Source organism: Plutella xylostella, chromosome 23 (genome assembly GCF_932276165.1).
Source record: "Plutella xylostella chromosome 23, ilPluXylo3.1, whole genome shotgun sequence".
NCBI lineage: Eukaryota > Metazoa > Arthropoda > Insecta > Lepidoptera > Plutellidae > Plutella > Plutella xylostella.
The window spans coordinates 9,088,106-9,108,606 of NC_064003.1; the positions used below are offsets into that span (position 1 = coordinate 9,088,106).

At 35.9% G+C, this 20,501-nt stretch overlaps 1 protein-coding gene and 2 long non-coding RNA genes across 5 annotated transcripts in view; 1 reads left to right on the forward strand and 2 right to left on the reverse strand.

The window, feature by feature from the left end:
• LOC105390761 (delta-1-pyrroline-5-carboxylate synthase) overlaps positions 1-20,501 on the reverse strand; it is a 30,046-nt gene that overhangs the window by 6,125 nt on the left and 3,420 nt on the right. The window contains exons 1-5 of one of the 2 annotated variants that reach the window (XM_011562117.3): positions 16,742-17,087; positions 8,940-9,116; positions 3,468-3,611; positions 2,999-3,106; positions 129-299 (exon numbers count right to left, since the gene is read on the reverse strand). In XM_011562117.3, coding sequence (XP_011560419.1) covers positions 129-299; positions 2,999-3,106; positions 3,468-3,611; positions 8,940-9,116; positions 16,742-16,852 — 711 coding nt within the window. In that variant the 5' untranslated portion in view covers positions 16,853-17,087. Of the gene's footprint in view, positions 1-128; positions 300-2,998; positions 3,107-3,467; positions 3,612-8,939; positions 9,117-16,741; positions 17,088-20,501 lie in introns of those variants that run through there. The other variant, XM_011562118.3, reaches the window with a different exon arrangement.
• LOC125490364 lies at positions 10,090-11,938 on the forward strand. 2 transcript variants are annotated; one of them, XR_007267630.1, is made up of 3 exons: positions 10,090-10,226; positions 10,811-10,966; positions 11,720-11,938. It is a non-coding gene; the product is annotated as an uncharacterized LOC125490364 (long non-coding RNA). The 2 variants fall into 2 exon arrangements; XR_007267629.1 differs by lacking the exon at positions 11,720-11,938 and having other exon boundaries at positions 10,811-10,974.
• Positions 12,371-13,497, reverse strand: LOC125490365. The gene is made up of 2 exons (XR_007267631.1): positions 12,849-13,497; positions 12,371-12,716 (listed from the first exon to the last, which is right to left on the reverse strand). It is a non-coding gene; the product is annotated as an uncharacterized LOC125490365 (long non-coding RNA).

Genomic DNA, 20,501 nt, shown 5'->3' on the forward strand with positions numbered 1-20,501 from the left:
TACTTCAATATTACAGACGGCGTCATTTCCGTTTAGCAGTCGCTAATTAGTGGTGCTAAGTGTAACTAAGTGTTATAGTCACTGGAACTTTTTCACTTCTCATAGGTGTATGTGGTGGAAACCCTTACCTTCTTGCCAGTGCCGGGCACTACGCTATCGTCGTGGATATACATGGGCGGGCTGACGGCGTCGTTGGTGTTGATGATGGGCACGATGTTGAGCGAGATCAGCTCGGAGAGGGTGCAGAACAGGTTCTTGCGCGTCTCCTCGTTGTAGAAGTCCGGTTTTGTAACGAGCACCTTTGGAAAAAATGGAGTGTATCAGTAAGGGTCCAGTATAGAAAAAATGCAATCTTGGAAAAAAAAAAACTTTAAGTGTTATAATAGTGTCATAAGTGTTTGTACCGTATAGTTTTTTTTTAAATTTAATTTAATAAATTTATTATAATGCTTCTCATGTCACTAAGGACACTACTTGTTACTACAAATATATCGCGAAGCGTCCGTAGTCGAGCGGGCCTCAGTGATCCTAACTGATCGCTGAGGTTAAGCAACAACTGACACGGTCAGCCATTGGATGGGTGACCAATTTCAAGTGGTGCTTTTCTGGACGCTTCCGTGCTTCGGACGGCACGTTAAGCCATGGGTCCTGGTTGCTGCTTCGGCAGCAGTCGTTAAGCCTAGTCAGAGGCCTTCGGGCGGCTTGAAAAAGATCTGACAGTCGGGTTGCCCACTTACCCGACAACTCTCTCAGCACAAGCTTGCTTGTGTTCGAGTCCACCAACCCGCACTTGGCCAGCGTGGTGGATTAGGCCTAAACCCTTCCTTCACTGGAAGGAGACCCGTGCCCCAGCAGTGGGGACGTAATGGGTCGTGATGATGACAAATATACCAAAAGAAGTGTTGGATCGCCATTCCGTTTCCTCCATGGAAATGGAGCATTTTTTCTGTTTGGGCAATTTAATAATCACCGTGATTTGATTTGATTTTATGCACTCCTGACCTGAAATACTTTCAGGAGAGTCAGTCTATCCCTACATTAAACAATTGAAGTACGTACGTGAGCTACATACAAAAGGTTCCAATTAGAATTGTGAATTCCAGACTGATTTTGGCTCTTTATTAAAACGTCGTCTTATTCCCGAAACACAATTTGTGCGTATTGTGACGCGTTAAATCTTCATAATTTTGACTTCGACTAAGGCCTCGTTTAGAAGGTCTCTTTTTAATTCATTCATTCATCGTTAATTCTCTGGAAGCTGTTCTGAATCTAGCTTTTCCTTATTTGGTGATGTAAAAACCTTTTAATATTAATACCCAAACTCCCTATGGTTACAAGTAGGAATGCCAAATTTTCTATATACAATTAGCGATTGTGTGTTTATTATGAGCAAGATTAGAATAGAATACAAGAGATAAGGGTGATAAGCCACCTTAACACCAGCCTGATCTTCTATATTCCACGCACTACTATGCCATGTTATAATGAAACGTGCCTTATGCAATTAATATTCACAAAGCATGTTATTTGTCAAGATACGTAGGTTCTATTGTAATTACGGATGTAAATAGAATCCGTGATAAATTGCTGAGGACTAAATGTGTGCCCCTTTGAGGGATGAATACCAAACAGCACCAAATTAAGTGGGTTTGTAAGTTCATTTTAACTATTTGGAACGCTTTTCGTGTTTATTAGTAGAACGTTATTTGAGATTCGGTTCTCAGAATGCGACGTATAAAGGCATAGTTACCTACATAATTTATTCAGACATCTAGAATTCTACATAACCTCTGTATACAGTTATAACAAATTTTAACTATGGTATAGTTTTGAACTGCATGTGTTTGTGTAATTCTGTATGTCATCATTCATACCTGAATTTTCATTTTGAACATTAAAATTTCTCTATACTGTACAATAAATTTCACATTTGTACTGCACACCTAAAAGGACTGCTAAAGCGGAATCTCGTAAACAAACTACATTCTGCTCAAAACGTCCATATAATTTAGTTTGCACTGCACACAAATTTTATTTAGCTTCTGTTGTACATAATTAGCACATTGTGTATGAAAATAATTAACTCGTTTATAAAGCAAGCAGGAAATTTCGGCGCATGTTCTGCCTTGTTTTTGGCATTCGGCGAGCTTGCTATTTGCATAATTGCAAGCACCGGGCTCCGGTGTGTAATTTTAATATCATAATTTATTTCCAAATAACTTAATTTGAATAATCGAAGGATTGCCGCAATGTAAGCTAAAGATTATCAGCAAAGCGGTGTATTCCATGCAAACCTATGCATATTTACATATTGTTTTGTTATTTATTCATAATATTTATTCATAAAATTTACAATATGGCTAAATATAAAAAAAAAATTATCGACAACATGCTTCGTCATAAATTTTGGTTTATAAAATTATATAAAAAATTAAATACAAATACTTATAGCTAATCAGCACTATGCGTCGTCGAAATCCCTCCCCGAATCTTACCTGGCTCCAAGGTACCCATTATACTTTACATATTGTGTGTATTTATATATTGTTTTTAGAATGATTTTCTGGTAAATAAACTTCAGGTTTCTCCTGCTTAGGTACCATATATATTATTATTGTCACAAATTATGAATCAACGAATAGAACGACGAGTATTGAGTGTACGTTATGTTATGGGTAAGTATATATTTGTAATAGAGAGGAGTATGCAGAGCTGACCGCCAACCTCCAGTAGTGGAGAGGCACTTGAAGAAGAAGAAGAAGATATATTTGTAGAGTTAATGCAAAAAGAGAGCTTGAAAGCTCTCCTCTATCTTGTTTATGATAACTTTTGACTTTGTAGCTGGTATAATGATATCTACCTGTTATTAACTATCCCCAAAAATATATTGTCAGTTTGAACTGTATAAGCTAATTTGTTTGCGAATTTCAATTCGCGATTATCTCGTGTGCCTAAACCGATTTCGACACATTATTCTCTCACCCCTACATAAGAATACCTGTGCAATCTTGACGTTGTACTGTGAGAACATGGCGTCGTACATGGCCATCAGCTCGGACTGCCCCACGGCGGCGGCGGCGCGCGGGTCCAGCGTGCTGCCCGCGTCCTGTGGACACAATCAAAAATATCATCCTAATTGGACCACTTTCTGTGCTACCACTTTTTTTGGAAAAACAAGAGTTGATCATGGTCAAGTTTTTTTTAGCGTGTCGGTGACTAGCTGGACCTCGTTTTCTCACAGTGGTGAAAGGATTAGCTAGTCAGATAAGTTTTCAATCATTAACTACCCAGGATGCGCCGGACATTTATAAAGTATAGTTGATACGCCACTGAGGTAGGGTCCATTAGGGTAGCCCCTACTAAAGTTCTTATTATTTTATGGTTGTAGAAGCTCTCTACCAATACAAATATAACACGGAAAATTTAAAAAGCACACAATCATCACTCTCAACTCTACAGCAGCTCACCTCCCGACTGTGGTCGCTTTGCGACAGGGTCTCCCTCATCGACAGTGACATCAGCAGTTCTTGCGTGAGCTTCTGTCGCCCGAAGGCCACCGCGCCGCTCGTCACCATGATACACTCGCGCCCCTCGTGGTGGCACTCTGCTACCTGGAAAAAAAAAACACACGCATTCACGCCTTGTACTAATGTACTCCCTTGCGGGGTAGGCAGAGGTGCATTTCTGCACCCACTTTTCGCCAGAGTGTTATGTTAGTCCCAATGTAATAGGGGGCGGGCCTATTGCCATTTTACGGGCACATCCAAGACCCGAGAACAAATATCTGTGTTAAAACATATATCTGCCCCAGCCGGGAATCGAACCCGGGACCATCGGCTCAGTAGTCAGGTCACTAACCACTACGCCATTCGGTCGTCAGTACCTGGAAGTATAGGGGAAAATCAGTAGGCTTGTAAATAGTAGGAGGGAGTAAGGGAGTTAGGGAATCGATTGTAGTCGCTCCATAATGGGTGAAAGGCAAAAGGTTCACTCACGGGAAATGTAAAGGAAGCCGGAAGATTTTTGCGTCAGCAGGTTCACTTAAAAGGTTGCGTAACTTTCTACCTACTTCCACCAAGATCGCGTTAGCACAATCACTTCTCCTCCCCGTTCTTGACTACGCCGATGCCAGCTATCCTGATCTCACCGAGGAGCAACTAAACAAACTTGAGAGACTTAAAAACTTTTGCATCCGGTTCATATTTGGCGTAAGGAAATATGACCACATCTCCGAATACCGTACTAAACTCAAGTGGCTCCCAATTCGACTTCGCCGGAATACCCACATTCTTTCACTTCTTTACTCTGAACTGTTCAATCCATGTACCCCAGCATACCTGAAGGAGCGTTTTGGGATGCGTTGCTCTACCCACAGCTGTACCCTTCGTTCATCGCAGAATCTCAGGCTGAATATTCCAGAACACAAAACCAAATTTTACAGTGAATCTTTTACTGTCCAGGCTGTATTGTTGTGGAATGATTTACCCACCAATATCAGACTTGCGCCATCGCTTGCATCTTTTAAAACTTTGCTGAACAAGCACTATCTCAATAAATTATCCTTACCAGCGTAATATATTTATATATAATTATAATAGTATGTATTTATTTAAGTATATAAGTATGATGTATGTAGTTTATTTGTATTACCTATTACTAGGTATAGATTAGGTATATACATTTGTAATTTTCTCCTTGTTATATGTTCTGTTTGTAATTTTTTGCATTTTCCCCTTTTCTTGTATAGTTTCTCTCCTCCGAGGTAGTCTGGAAGAAATTACTCTTAGTAATAAGGCCGCCATTTGTACCGTCTATATTGTACATTTCCTTGTGTAATTTATGTTTGTGTGTGCAATAAAGAATTATCTATCTATCTATCTATCTAAAGTTCCACTGAGAAAAGTACCAAATAACTCCTAAACGGAAAAGGCTACGATAATTTACTATACATATAACATTGAAGTACATTTAATGGTTTGTTTGGTGTTGGAATTTTGTGAGTGGAACGTTTTCATTGCCCGTGAGTGTATTAATAGGGAATATGCATGTATTTTTTTAATATTCTTATTCGATAGCTTTACATCGCTTTAATATAGTAAAAAAAAATCAACACAAAAAAAAGTAATTTAAGGTATTTTACAGAAAGTTAAAAATTTATAACCGACACGTCCACTATAAACGCCCAAAACTTTGTGTGAAGAAGTGGGACGTCATCGTCGACGTTTCACGACTCAGAATAATGAGTCTCGCCAGTCGCGCCGACGCTAAATAATCAAAGGAAATAAATAATAAAAGGAATAATCTATGCCCATATGTTCTATGGGCATAGATTATTCTGAGATTGACATATCGATCGTCACATCCGTACTAAGAAATACCGTCACGTTTGAAATATTATTACACGTATTAAAGTTACCGAAGTTTTTTTGTACTTGTCAACAATTATTTACCCGCTCAAAAATTTATTATAAGTAATCAAAAATATTGATGGAGGCTGATTGATGATTCAGAAATAAAAAAGTATATATTAAAAAAATATATTTGAATTTTATTTGAATCACTTGCATATGGCGACCGAATGGCGTAGTGGTTAGTGACCCTGACTACTGAGCCGAAGGTCCCGGGTTCGATTCCCGGCTGGGGCAGATATTTGTTTAAACACAGATATTTGTACTCGAGTCTTGGGTGTTGGTATTTATATTTAGTATCTATCTATCTATGTATTTGTGTAGATATATCAGCTGTCCGACACCCATAACACAGGTTCTGCCTAGCTTGGGGCAGGCGCGGATCCAGACCCCAAAATAGGTGATGGGCAAGTCAAAAAAAGTGGTTTTGCCTCGCCTTGAGTTTTTATTTTATTTTGGTAGGTAGTTTTTATTTTATCATGGTTATGCTAAATGCAATCTATGCATCCCAAAAGCCATCTGGATCAAACATTCTAAAATAATTCAATACTGTGAAATTTTCAGTTATTGAAAATGTGTTGCGGGAATATTTACTAAGTACACAACATGTCCTATACACACTAAATTCTCATGAGGCTTATTTTATCTATAGGCCAAATAGATTTTTTTAATGATACCACAGCAATTTAAAAGAAAGCCTAACTAATAAAATTAAAAATAATTTGATCAAATTCTAAATTAATGGTAAAAAAAAATTTAGTCATTCGGTGTTGACATTATGTAAGTGGATTTTTTTTGTGCTCGTGACTCTCGTGACTGTATTAGGAAGGCTAAAGTTTATGAGTTTATTTTTCTATATCCATTATCTTTCACGAGAAAACAGGTGTAGAAAACTTACTTAAATTTAGCTTAAATTCAGGCTTCTTTTTATTGCAAAATTCCCAATGCAAAAACTTTTTAAAACGAAGCGATGCAGGCGGGAATATTTAGTTCATTACAGTCATGCATATACATACTTAGACGAAAAAAATATCATTATCGATGATAAAAAGTCACGTTACCTACTAACAAAGTTTTTATGGATAAAATAATAATTAAAAAAAACAATTTGTACTGTCACATAGAATTGGTGCAAACCTTAAATTATTTCTTACTTTTTAGTGGTTTTTTGAAGTCGTTTTTTATATTATTATTTTATTTTATTGTTTTTAGTTTATTTACAATAATTTTATTGACAATCAAAAGTAAATGCAAATGATACCAATAAGTCCTAGTAGTCAATACGAATCATTCAAGCCTAAACACGAGGTAGTTGCTATATACCGTTAAGGAGTTCCCTTGACTACCTTCCGTCTCAATCATAAGATCAGCTCAAGGTGACCATAATATTTTTTTTGTTATAAGAACTATATTAACGTTCTAAATTTCATTAGAATCGGTTAATAGGTGCCCATAATAGAAATTCATACCCTGTTTTTACCCCTTTACCCACCTTTAGGGGTGGAATAAAACTCTGAAAAAAAAATGGGACCACCCCTGAGCAGAGTAATCGGTGAACACACATAAAAAAAAACATACATACATACGAATTGAGAACCTCCTCCTGTTTTCGAAGTCGGTTAAAAATGAATATTTATGTTCGCGAATTTTGACATTCTGATTTCATTTTCGAGCTTAGATATAAGATGCTGCACACGGAAGTTTCGGCTTACCCTTTTTGCAACACCCTGTATAGATTTATTTATTTATTTTAGGAAAACTTACAGCACAATTTTAAGGTTTAACAATAGATACTATCTTAATAGCAGTAATAACGGTGTCGCTGCATTTTTGGTACATAACGTTGTTTTGGGATCCTGCACAAAGTAGGTAGGTATAATTAAAGTTATTTTATTACCTCGCGTTGAGTTATGACAAAAAAACCAGTAATTTTTTTTAATGTTTTATCTAAAACTTCCATATTAGGAACTGTAGGCTCGGATAAGAAAGTTATGTTAAGATTTAAATAACTTGATCATAAAAACTATTTGGCTTATCGAGATCAACTACTCGTTATACGTAAAATATTAACTTTGGCCGTAAGCCGTAGACAGACTATTCACATGACTGAAAATTGTATGGTTTTCGAATCCTTTAACAACGATCCGGAGGCTTTTTGAGGTGGAAAAAAATATTTAGGATGACCAGAAATCATCATGACAAGCATATTATGAAAAAAAATCATACCTCTAAATTGATAAAATAACTAAATTACAATATTAAATTCCCATGATGTGATATGGCAATTCATTTAGGTGATGGGCATGCCCACCTTGCCCATATGGGTGGATCCGCGCCTGGCTTGGGGTCGGATGGCCGTGTGTGAGATGTCCCCACATATTTATTTATTTTATTTATTTATATTCCCTATTAGGTAGGTAACCTAGTTTCTGATCTGATTTAAATTAATTTTTGCATGTACTTATGATTTTTATATTTTGACTAACAAATTTTTTGACACGTTTTACTAATTTACTATGGATGATATATCTGGAAATAAATGTTTAATAATAATTAGCCCCTAGCTCTTGTTCAAACCCTACTCGACCATAATTTTTAATGAATCAGCAAATTTTTGCATGATTTTCAATACCTATGTCGGACAGAACTCTGGGAATTTTGAGATAAAATGTAAATGTATATATTATTATTTTATTATTATTGCCACAAACAAAAAAAAATATAGAAACATGTAATGTTCTCTTGTGCAAAAAAACTGAAATCTTCCAAAGAGTCAAGTAATAAAAACATCAATGAATGGAATCAAAGTTCAAAGTACTTTCGAGTTCACGCTAATAAAATGAAATTTATTATTCAGCACAGATTTGAATTTACATTTTTACTCGTTATTTTTATTCCCCTTCGATTTTGCATTTACGCCAAGATGTCGACAAGTTCTTATTGGAGAGTAACGTTGAAAAACAGTTACGTTTAAATGCAAGTCATTCCATTTTAACCGACTTCGAAAAAAGGAAATGCTTCTCAATTCGTCTGCTCATTATTTCAACATGGGTTATCATTGTCTAGGGTTTATTATTTTAATAATTATATTCCTTTCCTTAGTAAATTAACCAGCAAACTACTAAATTAATTAGTAATTATTACGCTGTATTTCGGAATGCGGTTGAAATCCCATAATTTAGGGCCACCTCGGTCATTTCAGTCGTGGAATGCTAATGGTTGTAATGATATCTGACAAAATCTAATGGCACTATGGCTTCATATTTGAGAGTATTGTCACTAAACAATACTCTCAAATATGAAGCACCAGTCATGATCATGAATATGAATATACTTACCTAATAACTACTAATTATTATAAAATTTTATAATATAAAGATAAAGAAGCATTCATTATAAAAACATAAAAAAATTTTTTTAAAAAAGGTTGCTGGTACAGTGCGCTAAAAGCAATGCTTACCAGCAGGCCTATACAAAGTGGGCTCAGGCAATACTTAAATAAATGGCGCTGAAAAAAATAGGTTTAGGTACCTGCTCAACAATAGAGGCCAGGCGTCCCAACGCCAGACCGTTGCCATCCTCCCTGGTGATTACTGCACTTCCAAGTTTCACTACCAGCCTTCTAGCATACTTCAGCTGGGATCTATCGGTAAAGGTTTGCTGTTTCCTGTCCGCACTCGCTAGATGGCGCTTTTCGATGTTTATGTTCTGTAAAAAAGGAGGTAAAAAGATAAATACCTATTGTTTCTTCACGCAAATAAATTGGAAAAGGGATTATATTTACGGATTATATAGGACTCATGCTGTATATAACAAAGTTAGCATGAATTTAAATTCAACCAATCACTGCACTGCCCAAGTGCCCAAGTTCTGCTCAACTTGACCGTTGCTTAAATTGACAGATAAACAAGGTAACAAACTTAAATCTACGACTATGACTTTGTAGTGTCCTGTGATGTGATTTAAGCCCTATTTCATAGCTCCATTGCAATCTAGCAAGGCAGGCCGATCGTTGTCACACTACTCACACTATGTAATTGGACAATGGCGATTCGCCTCAGAGAGATGTGCTCTGATTTAATGCCTCAATTACTTGCTGTCAGCTCTATGAGATTGGAAATACGAGCCGATAGCCCGTAGATGTACATACGAGGGATCATTTCATTAGTTTACAAGGACCACGTCCTTTTCTTTCTTTCTTTTCACATTCACAATAACGTTTGAGAGACCAGTAATGAATTGGTTAGAAAAATGCAATGTTATGGTTCATGTTATACCTACTGGGGGCTTACTACACAAATACCTACTCAAATACATAGATTAGCTATCAATGACTCATGCCCATAGCATACAGCCTATGATCCAGCAATTGCCACGTTACAGCAGCCTTACTCCCAGCGATGAGTGGCTGAATCGATTTCACAAATATCGCTAATTTCTTACTCCCACCGCACATTTTTGCGGCTCATTGTGTTATGACGTCACGCAAACCGTTCAGTGAAAATTATAGCGTTACTAAGCCAGAAATTCGCACCACGAGCTCATCACACAGAGTAGATTATAATGTCAAAATTGCACTGAGCCGCCCCTTTGAAAAAAGTTCCTATTCTTGCAACGCAAAGCCATTACAATGGCTAATTTTCCTATTTTAGTAAGAAAAAGAGCCTCTAATTACACCTACAAAGTGATGTGAAAGTAGTTACTGAGGATACGTGAGGATTGCAAACCAGTCTCCCTGGATATTCAAAGGAGTTGACGGACAATTTGATTGAAGACTTTAGCTCCATGAAACTAGCTGATTTTAGCGTAACAAATAAGGTGAGTATCCACGAACATAATAGAGGTACATGTGAAAGTTTCTTCAACTAAAGGCGGTGATCTATTCGCGAGCAAAACCTCCAATAACCTCTCAGTCCGCGGTCTAAAAAACCTCCAACGAGGTTACAAAAAGAAGGTTTGCTGAAGTAAAGTGACAAAGACCCTTGGTCTGGAAGCACGCCACGACTTTGCCAATGATGAGTGTAGACTGTTTGGTTCGCTAATGGATCACCAACGAGATTCGACAAGCCAACAAGCAACAATCTATACCGTCGCCTCGCCAGTGGATGACCGCCTTAACACTTATGTTCTTAAGGCATGAAGAAGAAGCCTTAAAGGAAATATCCTTCAAAACAAAGACAAACCTTATTTTACCATTGTTGTAGTCCTATGGCACCCCAGAGGTGTCTTAAAATCTGCCACCTATCTTTGTTTAAACCACCTATGTTTGGTCTCACTCCAGCTAAGTCCAGTGGCTAACAATATATACCTACTAATAATAATAATAAGATAAACCTTCCTATACTATCATAATGTCTGTAACCTAAACCCCATGATACTAACCAGAATTTTGGTATTTGTAGGTTTTTACTGCGTTGCAACTGGCTCCAGACTGGAATTTATAACCAAGACTAAATATTCAAGTGCCTATCTGAAGTACTTAACAACAAGTTGTATTAAGATCTTATGAAGTTAATACCTACATAAGAAACTAAATTGGCATATCATTCTGCTACTGAGTAAGTCACTTAAGCTGATTTCAATTTACTTATTTGTGGCAAAAAAACCCTAGCACAAACACTTAAATTTTATGATGCACTGACAGTATGAAAAATAATTTACTTGGCTTGCTTATCTAGATTCTATATCTATAAAATATTATTTGATTCATCTGTTTTCTAAGTACCTTAGGATTAAACTGTAGTGCTGCGGTGGGTATCTTTTGTAGTAAAAAAATATACCTATGCTGGCTCAATCTCCACCTACTACAGAAACAAGACTATCTATTCTTGGACCAACAGAACGCCTATCTCAGCTATTGGAACACCCAGGCTTGCTGCTCCATTTTACTCGGGAGCTAGGCTGGCTGAGCTAAAATTAAGGGGATATGTACAAAGGTTCCTCTCAAGAGAGCCACGTACAGGAGCTTCACCACCTCTCAGAATAGAATAGAAAATCTACTAAATAAAGTTGTATCAATACCTTGATAGTACAGTCAGCAATAGATATTTATGCCACCCCAGTAACAAAAATTTGATCCTCATGGGTGGAATAATAATATTTTATCTATACTTACTAACTTAAGTATTACTTACCTTAATATTAGTTATCATTATTTTCCATGTTACATAAATATTACCTATCAGTGGTCATAATATCTAAGGGCTTGCGTTGGGGTGGCATACATATCTCTTTGGTTGACTGTACAATATATTATTATTATATCCTAACCTATAGAATTACTATTAATCTATATTTCTATCTTATTTCAGATAATCAAGAAGCAGTTTTTTAGCTAATAAATAAGAAGAGAACCTTATGCTTGATATTTCAGAACACTAATAATAATTGTGATGTGATTTAATATGATACTTAATAAACACAAAATACAGCAAAAACCATGTTTCATTTCATTATTTACCTGTTGATGTTGCACTTGACTAAGAGGTCATTCATGATCCTATTGATTTATAAAGGCTTGATAGGAAGTATTCCTTCTCAAGAGTCCGGCAATGATAACATTGCAACATGGAAGAATTGTATAAGTATGTAACATTGTAAGTTGTACTTTTAATATATGGATACCTTACCTTATTTCACCAACTGAGCAGAGTGGCAAGACAGTACTCTTGGCCGATATTAAACCATTCCGTGGATCACAATTTAACTGCTGCTGCTGAGTGCTCAGCGGAGGACACTGTCTCGGGCCGCTCTACTTGGTGTTGTAATCAGGGTGTTAGCATTATCTGCTTTATGAAGATTAGGTGGATACATTTTTTATGTTTAAAGCAGGGTTTACTTACATGATAACATTGTGTTTTTACATAAGCAGACACTTGGTCCATGCATAATGTTACAACTCTTATTACTGCTTTTTCTTAGAACTGCTTTAAACATAAAGAATAAAAAATAAAACAGCTGCATTCAACTTTTAATATGATTAATACATTACGAGTAATCGTTTATAGAGTTTACAATGCATGAGTCTAATAAGTACATACCTAAACTATGATCACTTACGACTTACGAACTTTTGGATTTCGATATGATTATGGAATTGTATTAAGTATGTGGTTGAAAGCACGATCTTAGAGTATGGGTTTGCACTTATTATTCAGAAATATTATAACGGTACTAAGATATTGTCAGTATTTCACTGTAATTGTAGGTTATGTTGAGTATTTTTTCAATAAATTTCCGCCTTGATTTAAAACTTTCACAAGATATTTCCTTGGCTATACGGTGACACGCAACGTCTTCTTCTTCTTTCTGTAAACAATGATTGATAGTTTAATATCTATAACTTTGTAACAAATTATCGTAATATTTTATCGGTCTATTTTATAAATCGAGTCGATCTGAGTCTGCAACTTAACCACTCCATCAGAATACTATACTTACGTCATATTATTATGTATTTAGTGCACAAATATCTATTTAAATAAGGAAATTCCATTTGTAATTCTGTTTTATCATTGTTATTGTATGTTGTATGAATGAATTTCACAGGTTCACAGAGTATTTTGATTTTTAGTTTGAATGCGTTCAAAAGCCCCTAGTTTCAAATTTTAACGTTTACAACGTTAAGTTTTTTGTGAATAATAAGTAAAAAATGGCATGAGTGATGACTTTAAACTAGTGTTTAATAAGTATTTTAATTAATATTTTACTAACATTGAAAAAATAAAAACATAATATGGACTGATGATTACCGGATTTCTTATTTCAAGCTTCGCTAGTACTTCGAACGCACACCAATTTTTTCCTTGTCAGAGCGAGAAAAAACACAAGATCTTATACAATTTTATAGAGCGACATCTCTTTCTTTCACCTCTATTGAAATACGATCGCAACATCGGCCTGATATCGGCTTACTTCGGCTACCGTTTCAAAAATAATCACTAGTCGTTTCTTGATATATTTTCTACGTTGTCCCTGGTCCGCGGCTCAGTCAAAACCGAGGTGGTGGTACCAACTGAATCGGCCTATATTTTTGAACTGAGTTTTAATTGGCTTTTTTGGATAGCAACTATTAATCGCTGGGAGTAAGGCTGCAGGGGGGTCACTCTATCTCTCTGTACTAAACGAGCCTATTGCACGACAGCTCTCGTTCGTTCGTTTTTCGTCAGTATAGAGTAACCCTCCAGACCACAAACTCCCGCCACATCCTACACCGCATGTATACAACGAACAATGCAACCACAGAGTTATTGAGTGCCCATTCAACCATACCGTAGTATAGAAAAGACAGTAGAAAATCGGATTATTACACTCACGAGCAATGAAAAAGTTTTAGTGAATAGCAACAAATTACTCCTAAAGTGAAAAGCCTAGCTTAATAACGCCGTCTGCAATATTGAATTACATTTTACAGAGCACCATAATATAACCAATTCATAACGTAAATGTTTTAATCAAATAGTAAGTAAATTAAATAAAAAAGGGTGTCGAAAAAATTTCACTAAATTTCACTTACAAAAGTAAGTGGAACTTTCATTCTGTCTCTTCTTTATTTCTGTCTCTGAGGTACCCAGTCTGCTTACTTCCATATTTTTACTATGACCATAGTCTGGTGGACTTGACAACCAGTTCTCCTATTCATTGAGATGGAGCATTTCAGAATACATGGAACAATAGTGGTTTTTGCCTCTATTAAATAAAAAAACACAGACTTTGATGAACAATGTCATTGGTATGTAGATAATTAGGGTTCGGTCAGCTGCCTGAATTTGAATTACTCAAACTATCATACAACCTATGATTTTTCAAATCTTTACCCTAAAGGCACTAGAGAATATTTTATACTTAACACTTTTAAGGTCACTTTTTACTGGTTGACAGAAGAAAAAGAGGCGATCCCTTTACGTTACGGTATCATACCGTACTTTTCTGGACGCTTCCGTGCTTCGGACGGCACGTTAAGCCGTGGGTCCCGGTTGCTGCTTCGGCAGCAGTCGTTAAGCCTAGTCAGAGGCCTTCGGGCGGCTTGAAAACATTTGACAGTCGGGTTGCCCACTTACCCAACAACTCTCTCAGCACAAGCTTGCTTGTGTTGGAGTCCACCAACCCGCACTTGGCCGGCGAGGTGGACTAGGCCTAAACCCTTCCTTCATTGGAAGGAGACGTGCCCCAGCAGTGGGGACGTAATGGGTCGTGATGATGATGATAACCGTACGGTGACCATTAGTCATTCAAATTGTCATGGTCTTCTAAATTGTCATGGTCTTCTGTTTGTTCCACCAGCCGGTTTTTTGATGCCGGTGGGGATTACAAGTTGAAAGTACCTCTAATAAGATGACATTATTCATATTCAACTGTTAGGTTGTTGTTAATTTGTGACTCATAACGTGCTCATAACACTCACAACTTTTTACATTGACGGTACACAAGTTTATCAAGGCACAAAAGTACAGTTTTACCTATATTAATTATACCTACCTACTGCTTATACTGATTGACCTGATATTACTCCGTTGTACTTCACATATTTTTTCCAGTTAATAATAAATTATTCTTGTATGGTAATAGGCAACTCTAGAACTGCCAGCGTTATCCTTATCCTTGATCGATCTTAATCTGATCTTTATAAAGGCTTGGCAAAGCCACATGATACCGCTTAAGACGTGACTTGGAGATCCGATGTAGACTTAACTCTATGAAACAAAGCTCTATTATATGAAACTTTAACTCTATTATGTTATAGGAAGGTCTGTGCATCTCAATCAGAATTTCCAACTGCAATCAATTATTTCTAGACAGTGTAGAATCTTATTTTACTTTTGCAATCCTTTTTCGTGGTTTTAATGCGTTAACTAAGAAATAACAATGATATTATGAAATTTAATAACCTACTTACCTACATTATAAATGAAATCTAAATATGAATTTACCAAACAGTAGTTACAATTCGAGTCTGAGCTACAATTTACACATTAGGTAGGTATCTATGGCTTATAAAGTGATAAAATTAAAGTTATGACTATTACGTACAATTTAAATAAAAGGTAATCGATGTACACTTCGTACAGTCGCTAGTCGTCACGTGAAGCAAGCATGATTATGTTACTCTATTTTTCACCTTCGCAGAAAAAGAGGGGTGTCATAAGTTTAACGTATCTGTGTATTTGTGTGTGGTAGCGTGACACCCAAACGACTGGACTGTTTTTAGTTTTATTTTTTTTGTAATAAATAATGTTACCCGTGGGACGTATTCTTAGCCATGTTTCATGAAAATCAGTTCAGCCTTTCAAAAGTAATGCGACTTGTGTTGAATGATGGGGATTTTTAACGTTGGTTAGGTTATTTCGGTATGTTCTTAGAATTGAATAGAATAGAATATTGCTTTATTGAACACCACATAAATCTTCTTAATTTATGTTTTATAGCACTAACTGTGGTATACAAATAGTATGGTTTGTTGGTTTTAGGAAAAGAAGAAGATTTCATAAGTGAACATCCAGATAATTATAGACTTTTACATTTCTTACGTGAGAAAGCATAATCTTAGGATAAGTCTATCAGTTTAACGGAACCCGCTCCGTTTCAATTATAATGCAAATTATTACAACACAAACTCCCTGAATCCCATTAAATATCATGTCAGTGCAAACTCGTCAAACTAAGTTTGTATATATTCGGAAGTTCTGATATTGATACCAATTTAGTGGGTAACTTTAGTCCCGACACAATATCACTTAGGCAAATTATAACTGGACTTTGTTACACCCTACTAAACTAGTTGATTGAATAATAGAGGTTTGGACCAGTTAACTTATGACATACATAATATTATTTACTTACGTACGGTGGCCTGCGCCTAAAAGTATACAGGCGGCGATTTTAAAATAGCGATCTCAAGCTCACATGCTGCTCAAGCACATCCACATAAACACCACTGCTACACACATCACACACAACACATCCCCGGATTTATAACAGATGTAGCTGGTCCCTTCATCATCAGGGATCGCTATTTTAAAAACTCCGCCTGTATACTTTTAGGCGCAGGCCACCGTACATAGAGATACTGCTTACATTATGAATGGAATAGTGTTTAATAATATATAGGTAACTATTCTTTCTTATTTTACGTCACAGTTTTATAGATAGTTTAAAATCTAGAGAGATCGTAAAATGTAAATCATTACTTCTTGCCTTGATTAGCCATTATTCGCCGAATACTCATACTATTTCTCCCACACGACCTTTAACCTGGTAACGTAGCAATTTGCTGAATATTTATAAAAGTACCTTATCTTTTAACGCAATGTGACCTTAATTTAAACACAACATACCTCGAATCTCAATTTGTTTTTAATAGATGCTGGCAGCCTGTCCAACCCAACCACGGTGTAAAACCTCCTTCCGCTTCGAGCCTCCTTGGCGACACGCGCGAGGGACAACATTATTTAAAAAAAAAACACAGAAAAAAAAACTAATAAAACTATTTCACTTTTCCGACATCACTACGCAAGGGGAACACATATAATAATTCCAAACTTAACAGCGTTCGAGCAGCTCTTATCAATTAATGATAGCGGGATACAATATACACTTGAGTAATATAATACTGTTTACGCAAGTATTTAGATAATTATTGTTTCTCTGGGACTTAGCGACAAGTTAAAATATTCTATGAATAGGTATGGACCGAGACCTGTTTCGCGCGTAATGCGTATTACTTTAATAGGAGCTAAGTGTTTGTGCTATCAACAAATGCAGCAGATACCTACTTGAGCTGCATACACATATAGGTAATAAATAAGTATGTATATCGGTGCAGTAAACATACAAGTCACCTTCTATATATTGACTCAATTAATAGTGGGACGGTCAAGTGAGATGTCCTCTACTATGAATGGTTCCGTCAGTTGAAATAATCTGTCTCCGTCAAATCTTCCATCATCGCTCAGTTTGGTAAGCTGTTGTAGTAAGCTTTCAGACATTCCAAAATATGTATTGGAAGCGAAAAAAAGTAGCAGAAATTTACTTTATTCACAGTTCCCTATTTTCAGCTATTCCTTCTGACTTCCAAACCAATACAATTACCCTATTGCCTACAAAATTTCGAATGAACCAGTAACTTTTCCAATGACCGCGAGCTCACTGCCATTTCCGTTCACATAAATTGCAGACAAATGGCTAGAAATTTGCTCTATTTCGTCCACTTTCTTTAATTTATTTAACTCTCTTCTTACTTGCTGCTGTACAATTTGCTAAACATTTAGGTATAATAATGAAAGCAGACCTTTTACTTACGGTTCTGCATTTTTTTGTAAACACTGATTTAGGAGTGACAGTTAAAATGTTATACATATACCCATGGTCGGTAATTCAGTAAAAAAAAATTTTGCCCATATTTGTGCTATAACTTTTGTATTAAAAATAAATAATAATTCACGGCCCAAAAACCACCGAAAACCCTGAAACTCGTAAAAGTTACAGTAAACAAGCTTATAATTACCTAAAGTCCTTTCAAATTTATGTTGTAGAGAATCAAAATGGGCCTTTAACCAGAAAAAAATGATAACAAGTATGACCGTCTAATGGGCAAATTATGCTGAGAGCTTATATTTCGACCTCTTTAAGGATCAGATTTTGACCTTTTTCCTAAAATATGCGCTTAATTCCGAAATTATCGGTTTTTCGAGGCATATTTACGAAGTACCTATTTACGGAATATAAAAGGTTAAGCCTCGGTTTTCAGAAGGCTATTTATTCAACGTTAACAATCGATTAAGGCGGCGAACCGAAAACTCATACTAGAATTAAAACATGTTAATATAAAGGTAAACATAAAAAATTGCCCACGCCCACAACTTAAATCCCTAAAGGTAGTTAAATTAGAGGTGATTTGGAAGCAATCCATTTCGCAGTACTTTTTACAGATTACGTTTAAGATTCTTGTTGTGGTTTACTTTGAAAGCAGTTTAGAATTAACCACCCGAACTGTAAAAACCAACTTCATAATTATATGGACACCTATTTGGTCTGGCATTCTTTATGGGACACCACCTGTATGTAATACAATAACTTCGCAAGATTCAATTATGCGATCTTGGAGGATATGTCGCTAACCTAACCTAAAAACCTAAGCCTGTGTAACTCCGCGTGGGCTGGGCAGGCGCCGGCATGGCGACACGGCCACCTCTGGGTGGCCAATCTAGTCGGCTGCCGCAAGCGAAAGACGACACACGAGCGCGCGCTATATCGTTCTCATGTCGTATTTATGTATGCAAAACGGATATAAAAAGGAATGCATAAAAACCGACTTCAAAAAACCACTAAAATGTAAGTAATAATTTAAGGTTTACACAAATTATATGTGACAGTACAAATATACCTAAGCAGGAACTGTTCTTTTTTGATGTTGGTGCAGTGACAAAGTAATCTGAAGAAATATGGCACCAACTTCAAAAAAGAACAGTTCCTGCTTAGGTATATTTGTACTGTCACATATAATTTGTGTAAACCTTAAATTATTACTTACATTTTAGTGGTTTTTTGAAGTCGGTTTTTTATTTTTTTAAATTATTATTTTATTTTATAGTTTTTAGTTTATTTGCAATAATTTTTAATCAAAAGTAAGATGCAAATGATACCAAAAAGTCCTACTAATCAATACGAATCATTCAAGCCTAAACACGAGGTAGTTGCTATATACCGTTGAGGAGTTCCCTTGACTGCCTTCCGTTTCCATCATCAGATCAGCTCAAGGTCACCATCATATTTTATTGTTATAAGAACTATATTTACGTTCTTAATTTCATTAGAATCGGTTAATATGTGTCCAAAATGGAAATTCATACCCTGTTTTTACCCCTTTACCCACCCTTAGGGGTGAGATAAAATTCTGAATACAACAAAAAAAGAAATTTCAAAATCGGTTCATAAACGGCGAAGTTATAGGTGAACATACATAAAAAAAATATAAAAAAAAAAAAAATTCCCGACGAATTGAGAACCTCCTCCTTTTTTTTGAAGTCGGTTAAAAATACTGTGCCGTATTTATTTGTTTAAAGACAGATCGTGATCCAAATTTATTAACCGACTTCAAAAAAAGGAGGAGGTTCTCAATTCGTCGGGATATATTTATTTTTTTATGTATGTTCACCGACTCCGCCGTTTATGAACCGATTTTGAAAAAAAAAATTATGTTGTATTGGGTTATGTTTTTTTAAATTCCCAAAGATGCTGACATTTAAAATTCCTTCCTTTTTCCGTTCCTTTTTTGAAATGAAATTAATTCGAACTATATTGTCATTATAAATTTTATCTCCATAAATAATGAAAAAAAAAGGTACCTATTTTATTTCAAATAATATCTTAACTATGAAATGTTATTGTTTTTACAGGTCATTTCCAAAAGAAAAAAGTTTGGAATATCTTTGTATTCTAAATTAAAATTAATTTTGTTTTAAAAACATGACATTCTTTTTACAAACTCAAGTCTTTGGCTTATTGATCATTGTTTTTACAGGTCATTTCCAATAGAAAATAAAAACCGGCCAAGTGCGAGTCGGGCTCGCGCACAAAGGGTTCCGTAGCTTAAATCAACCTATCTCAAAAACTATAAGAGATACTTTGATCAAACCAAAAATCGTTGAAAGAGTTAATTAGCATGCATCACCTCTATTTTTTTTAGAATTTTATACCCCGTAGTTATAAAAATAGAGGGGGGGGATACTTTTTACGACTTTGAGAGCTGATATCTCAAAAACCGTTCACTTTAAGAAAAATGTTTTTTAGAAAACTTTATATCATTTTAAAAGACCTTTCCATTGATACCCCCCACACGGGTATGTACATCGAAAAAAAAAATTTCATCCCTCAGTTACATGTATGGGGGGCCCCACCCCCAATTCTTTTTTTTACTATTTAGTGTCATATTTTTGTAGCGGTTCATACAACACATATTCCCATCAAATTTCATCACTGTAGTACTTATAGTTTCCGAGTAAATCGGCTGTGACAGACGGACAGACGGACAGACGGACAGACGGACATGACGAAACTATAAGGGTTCCGTTTTTGCCATTTTGGCTACGGAACCCT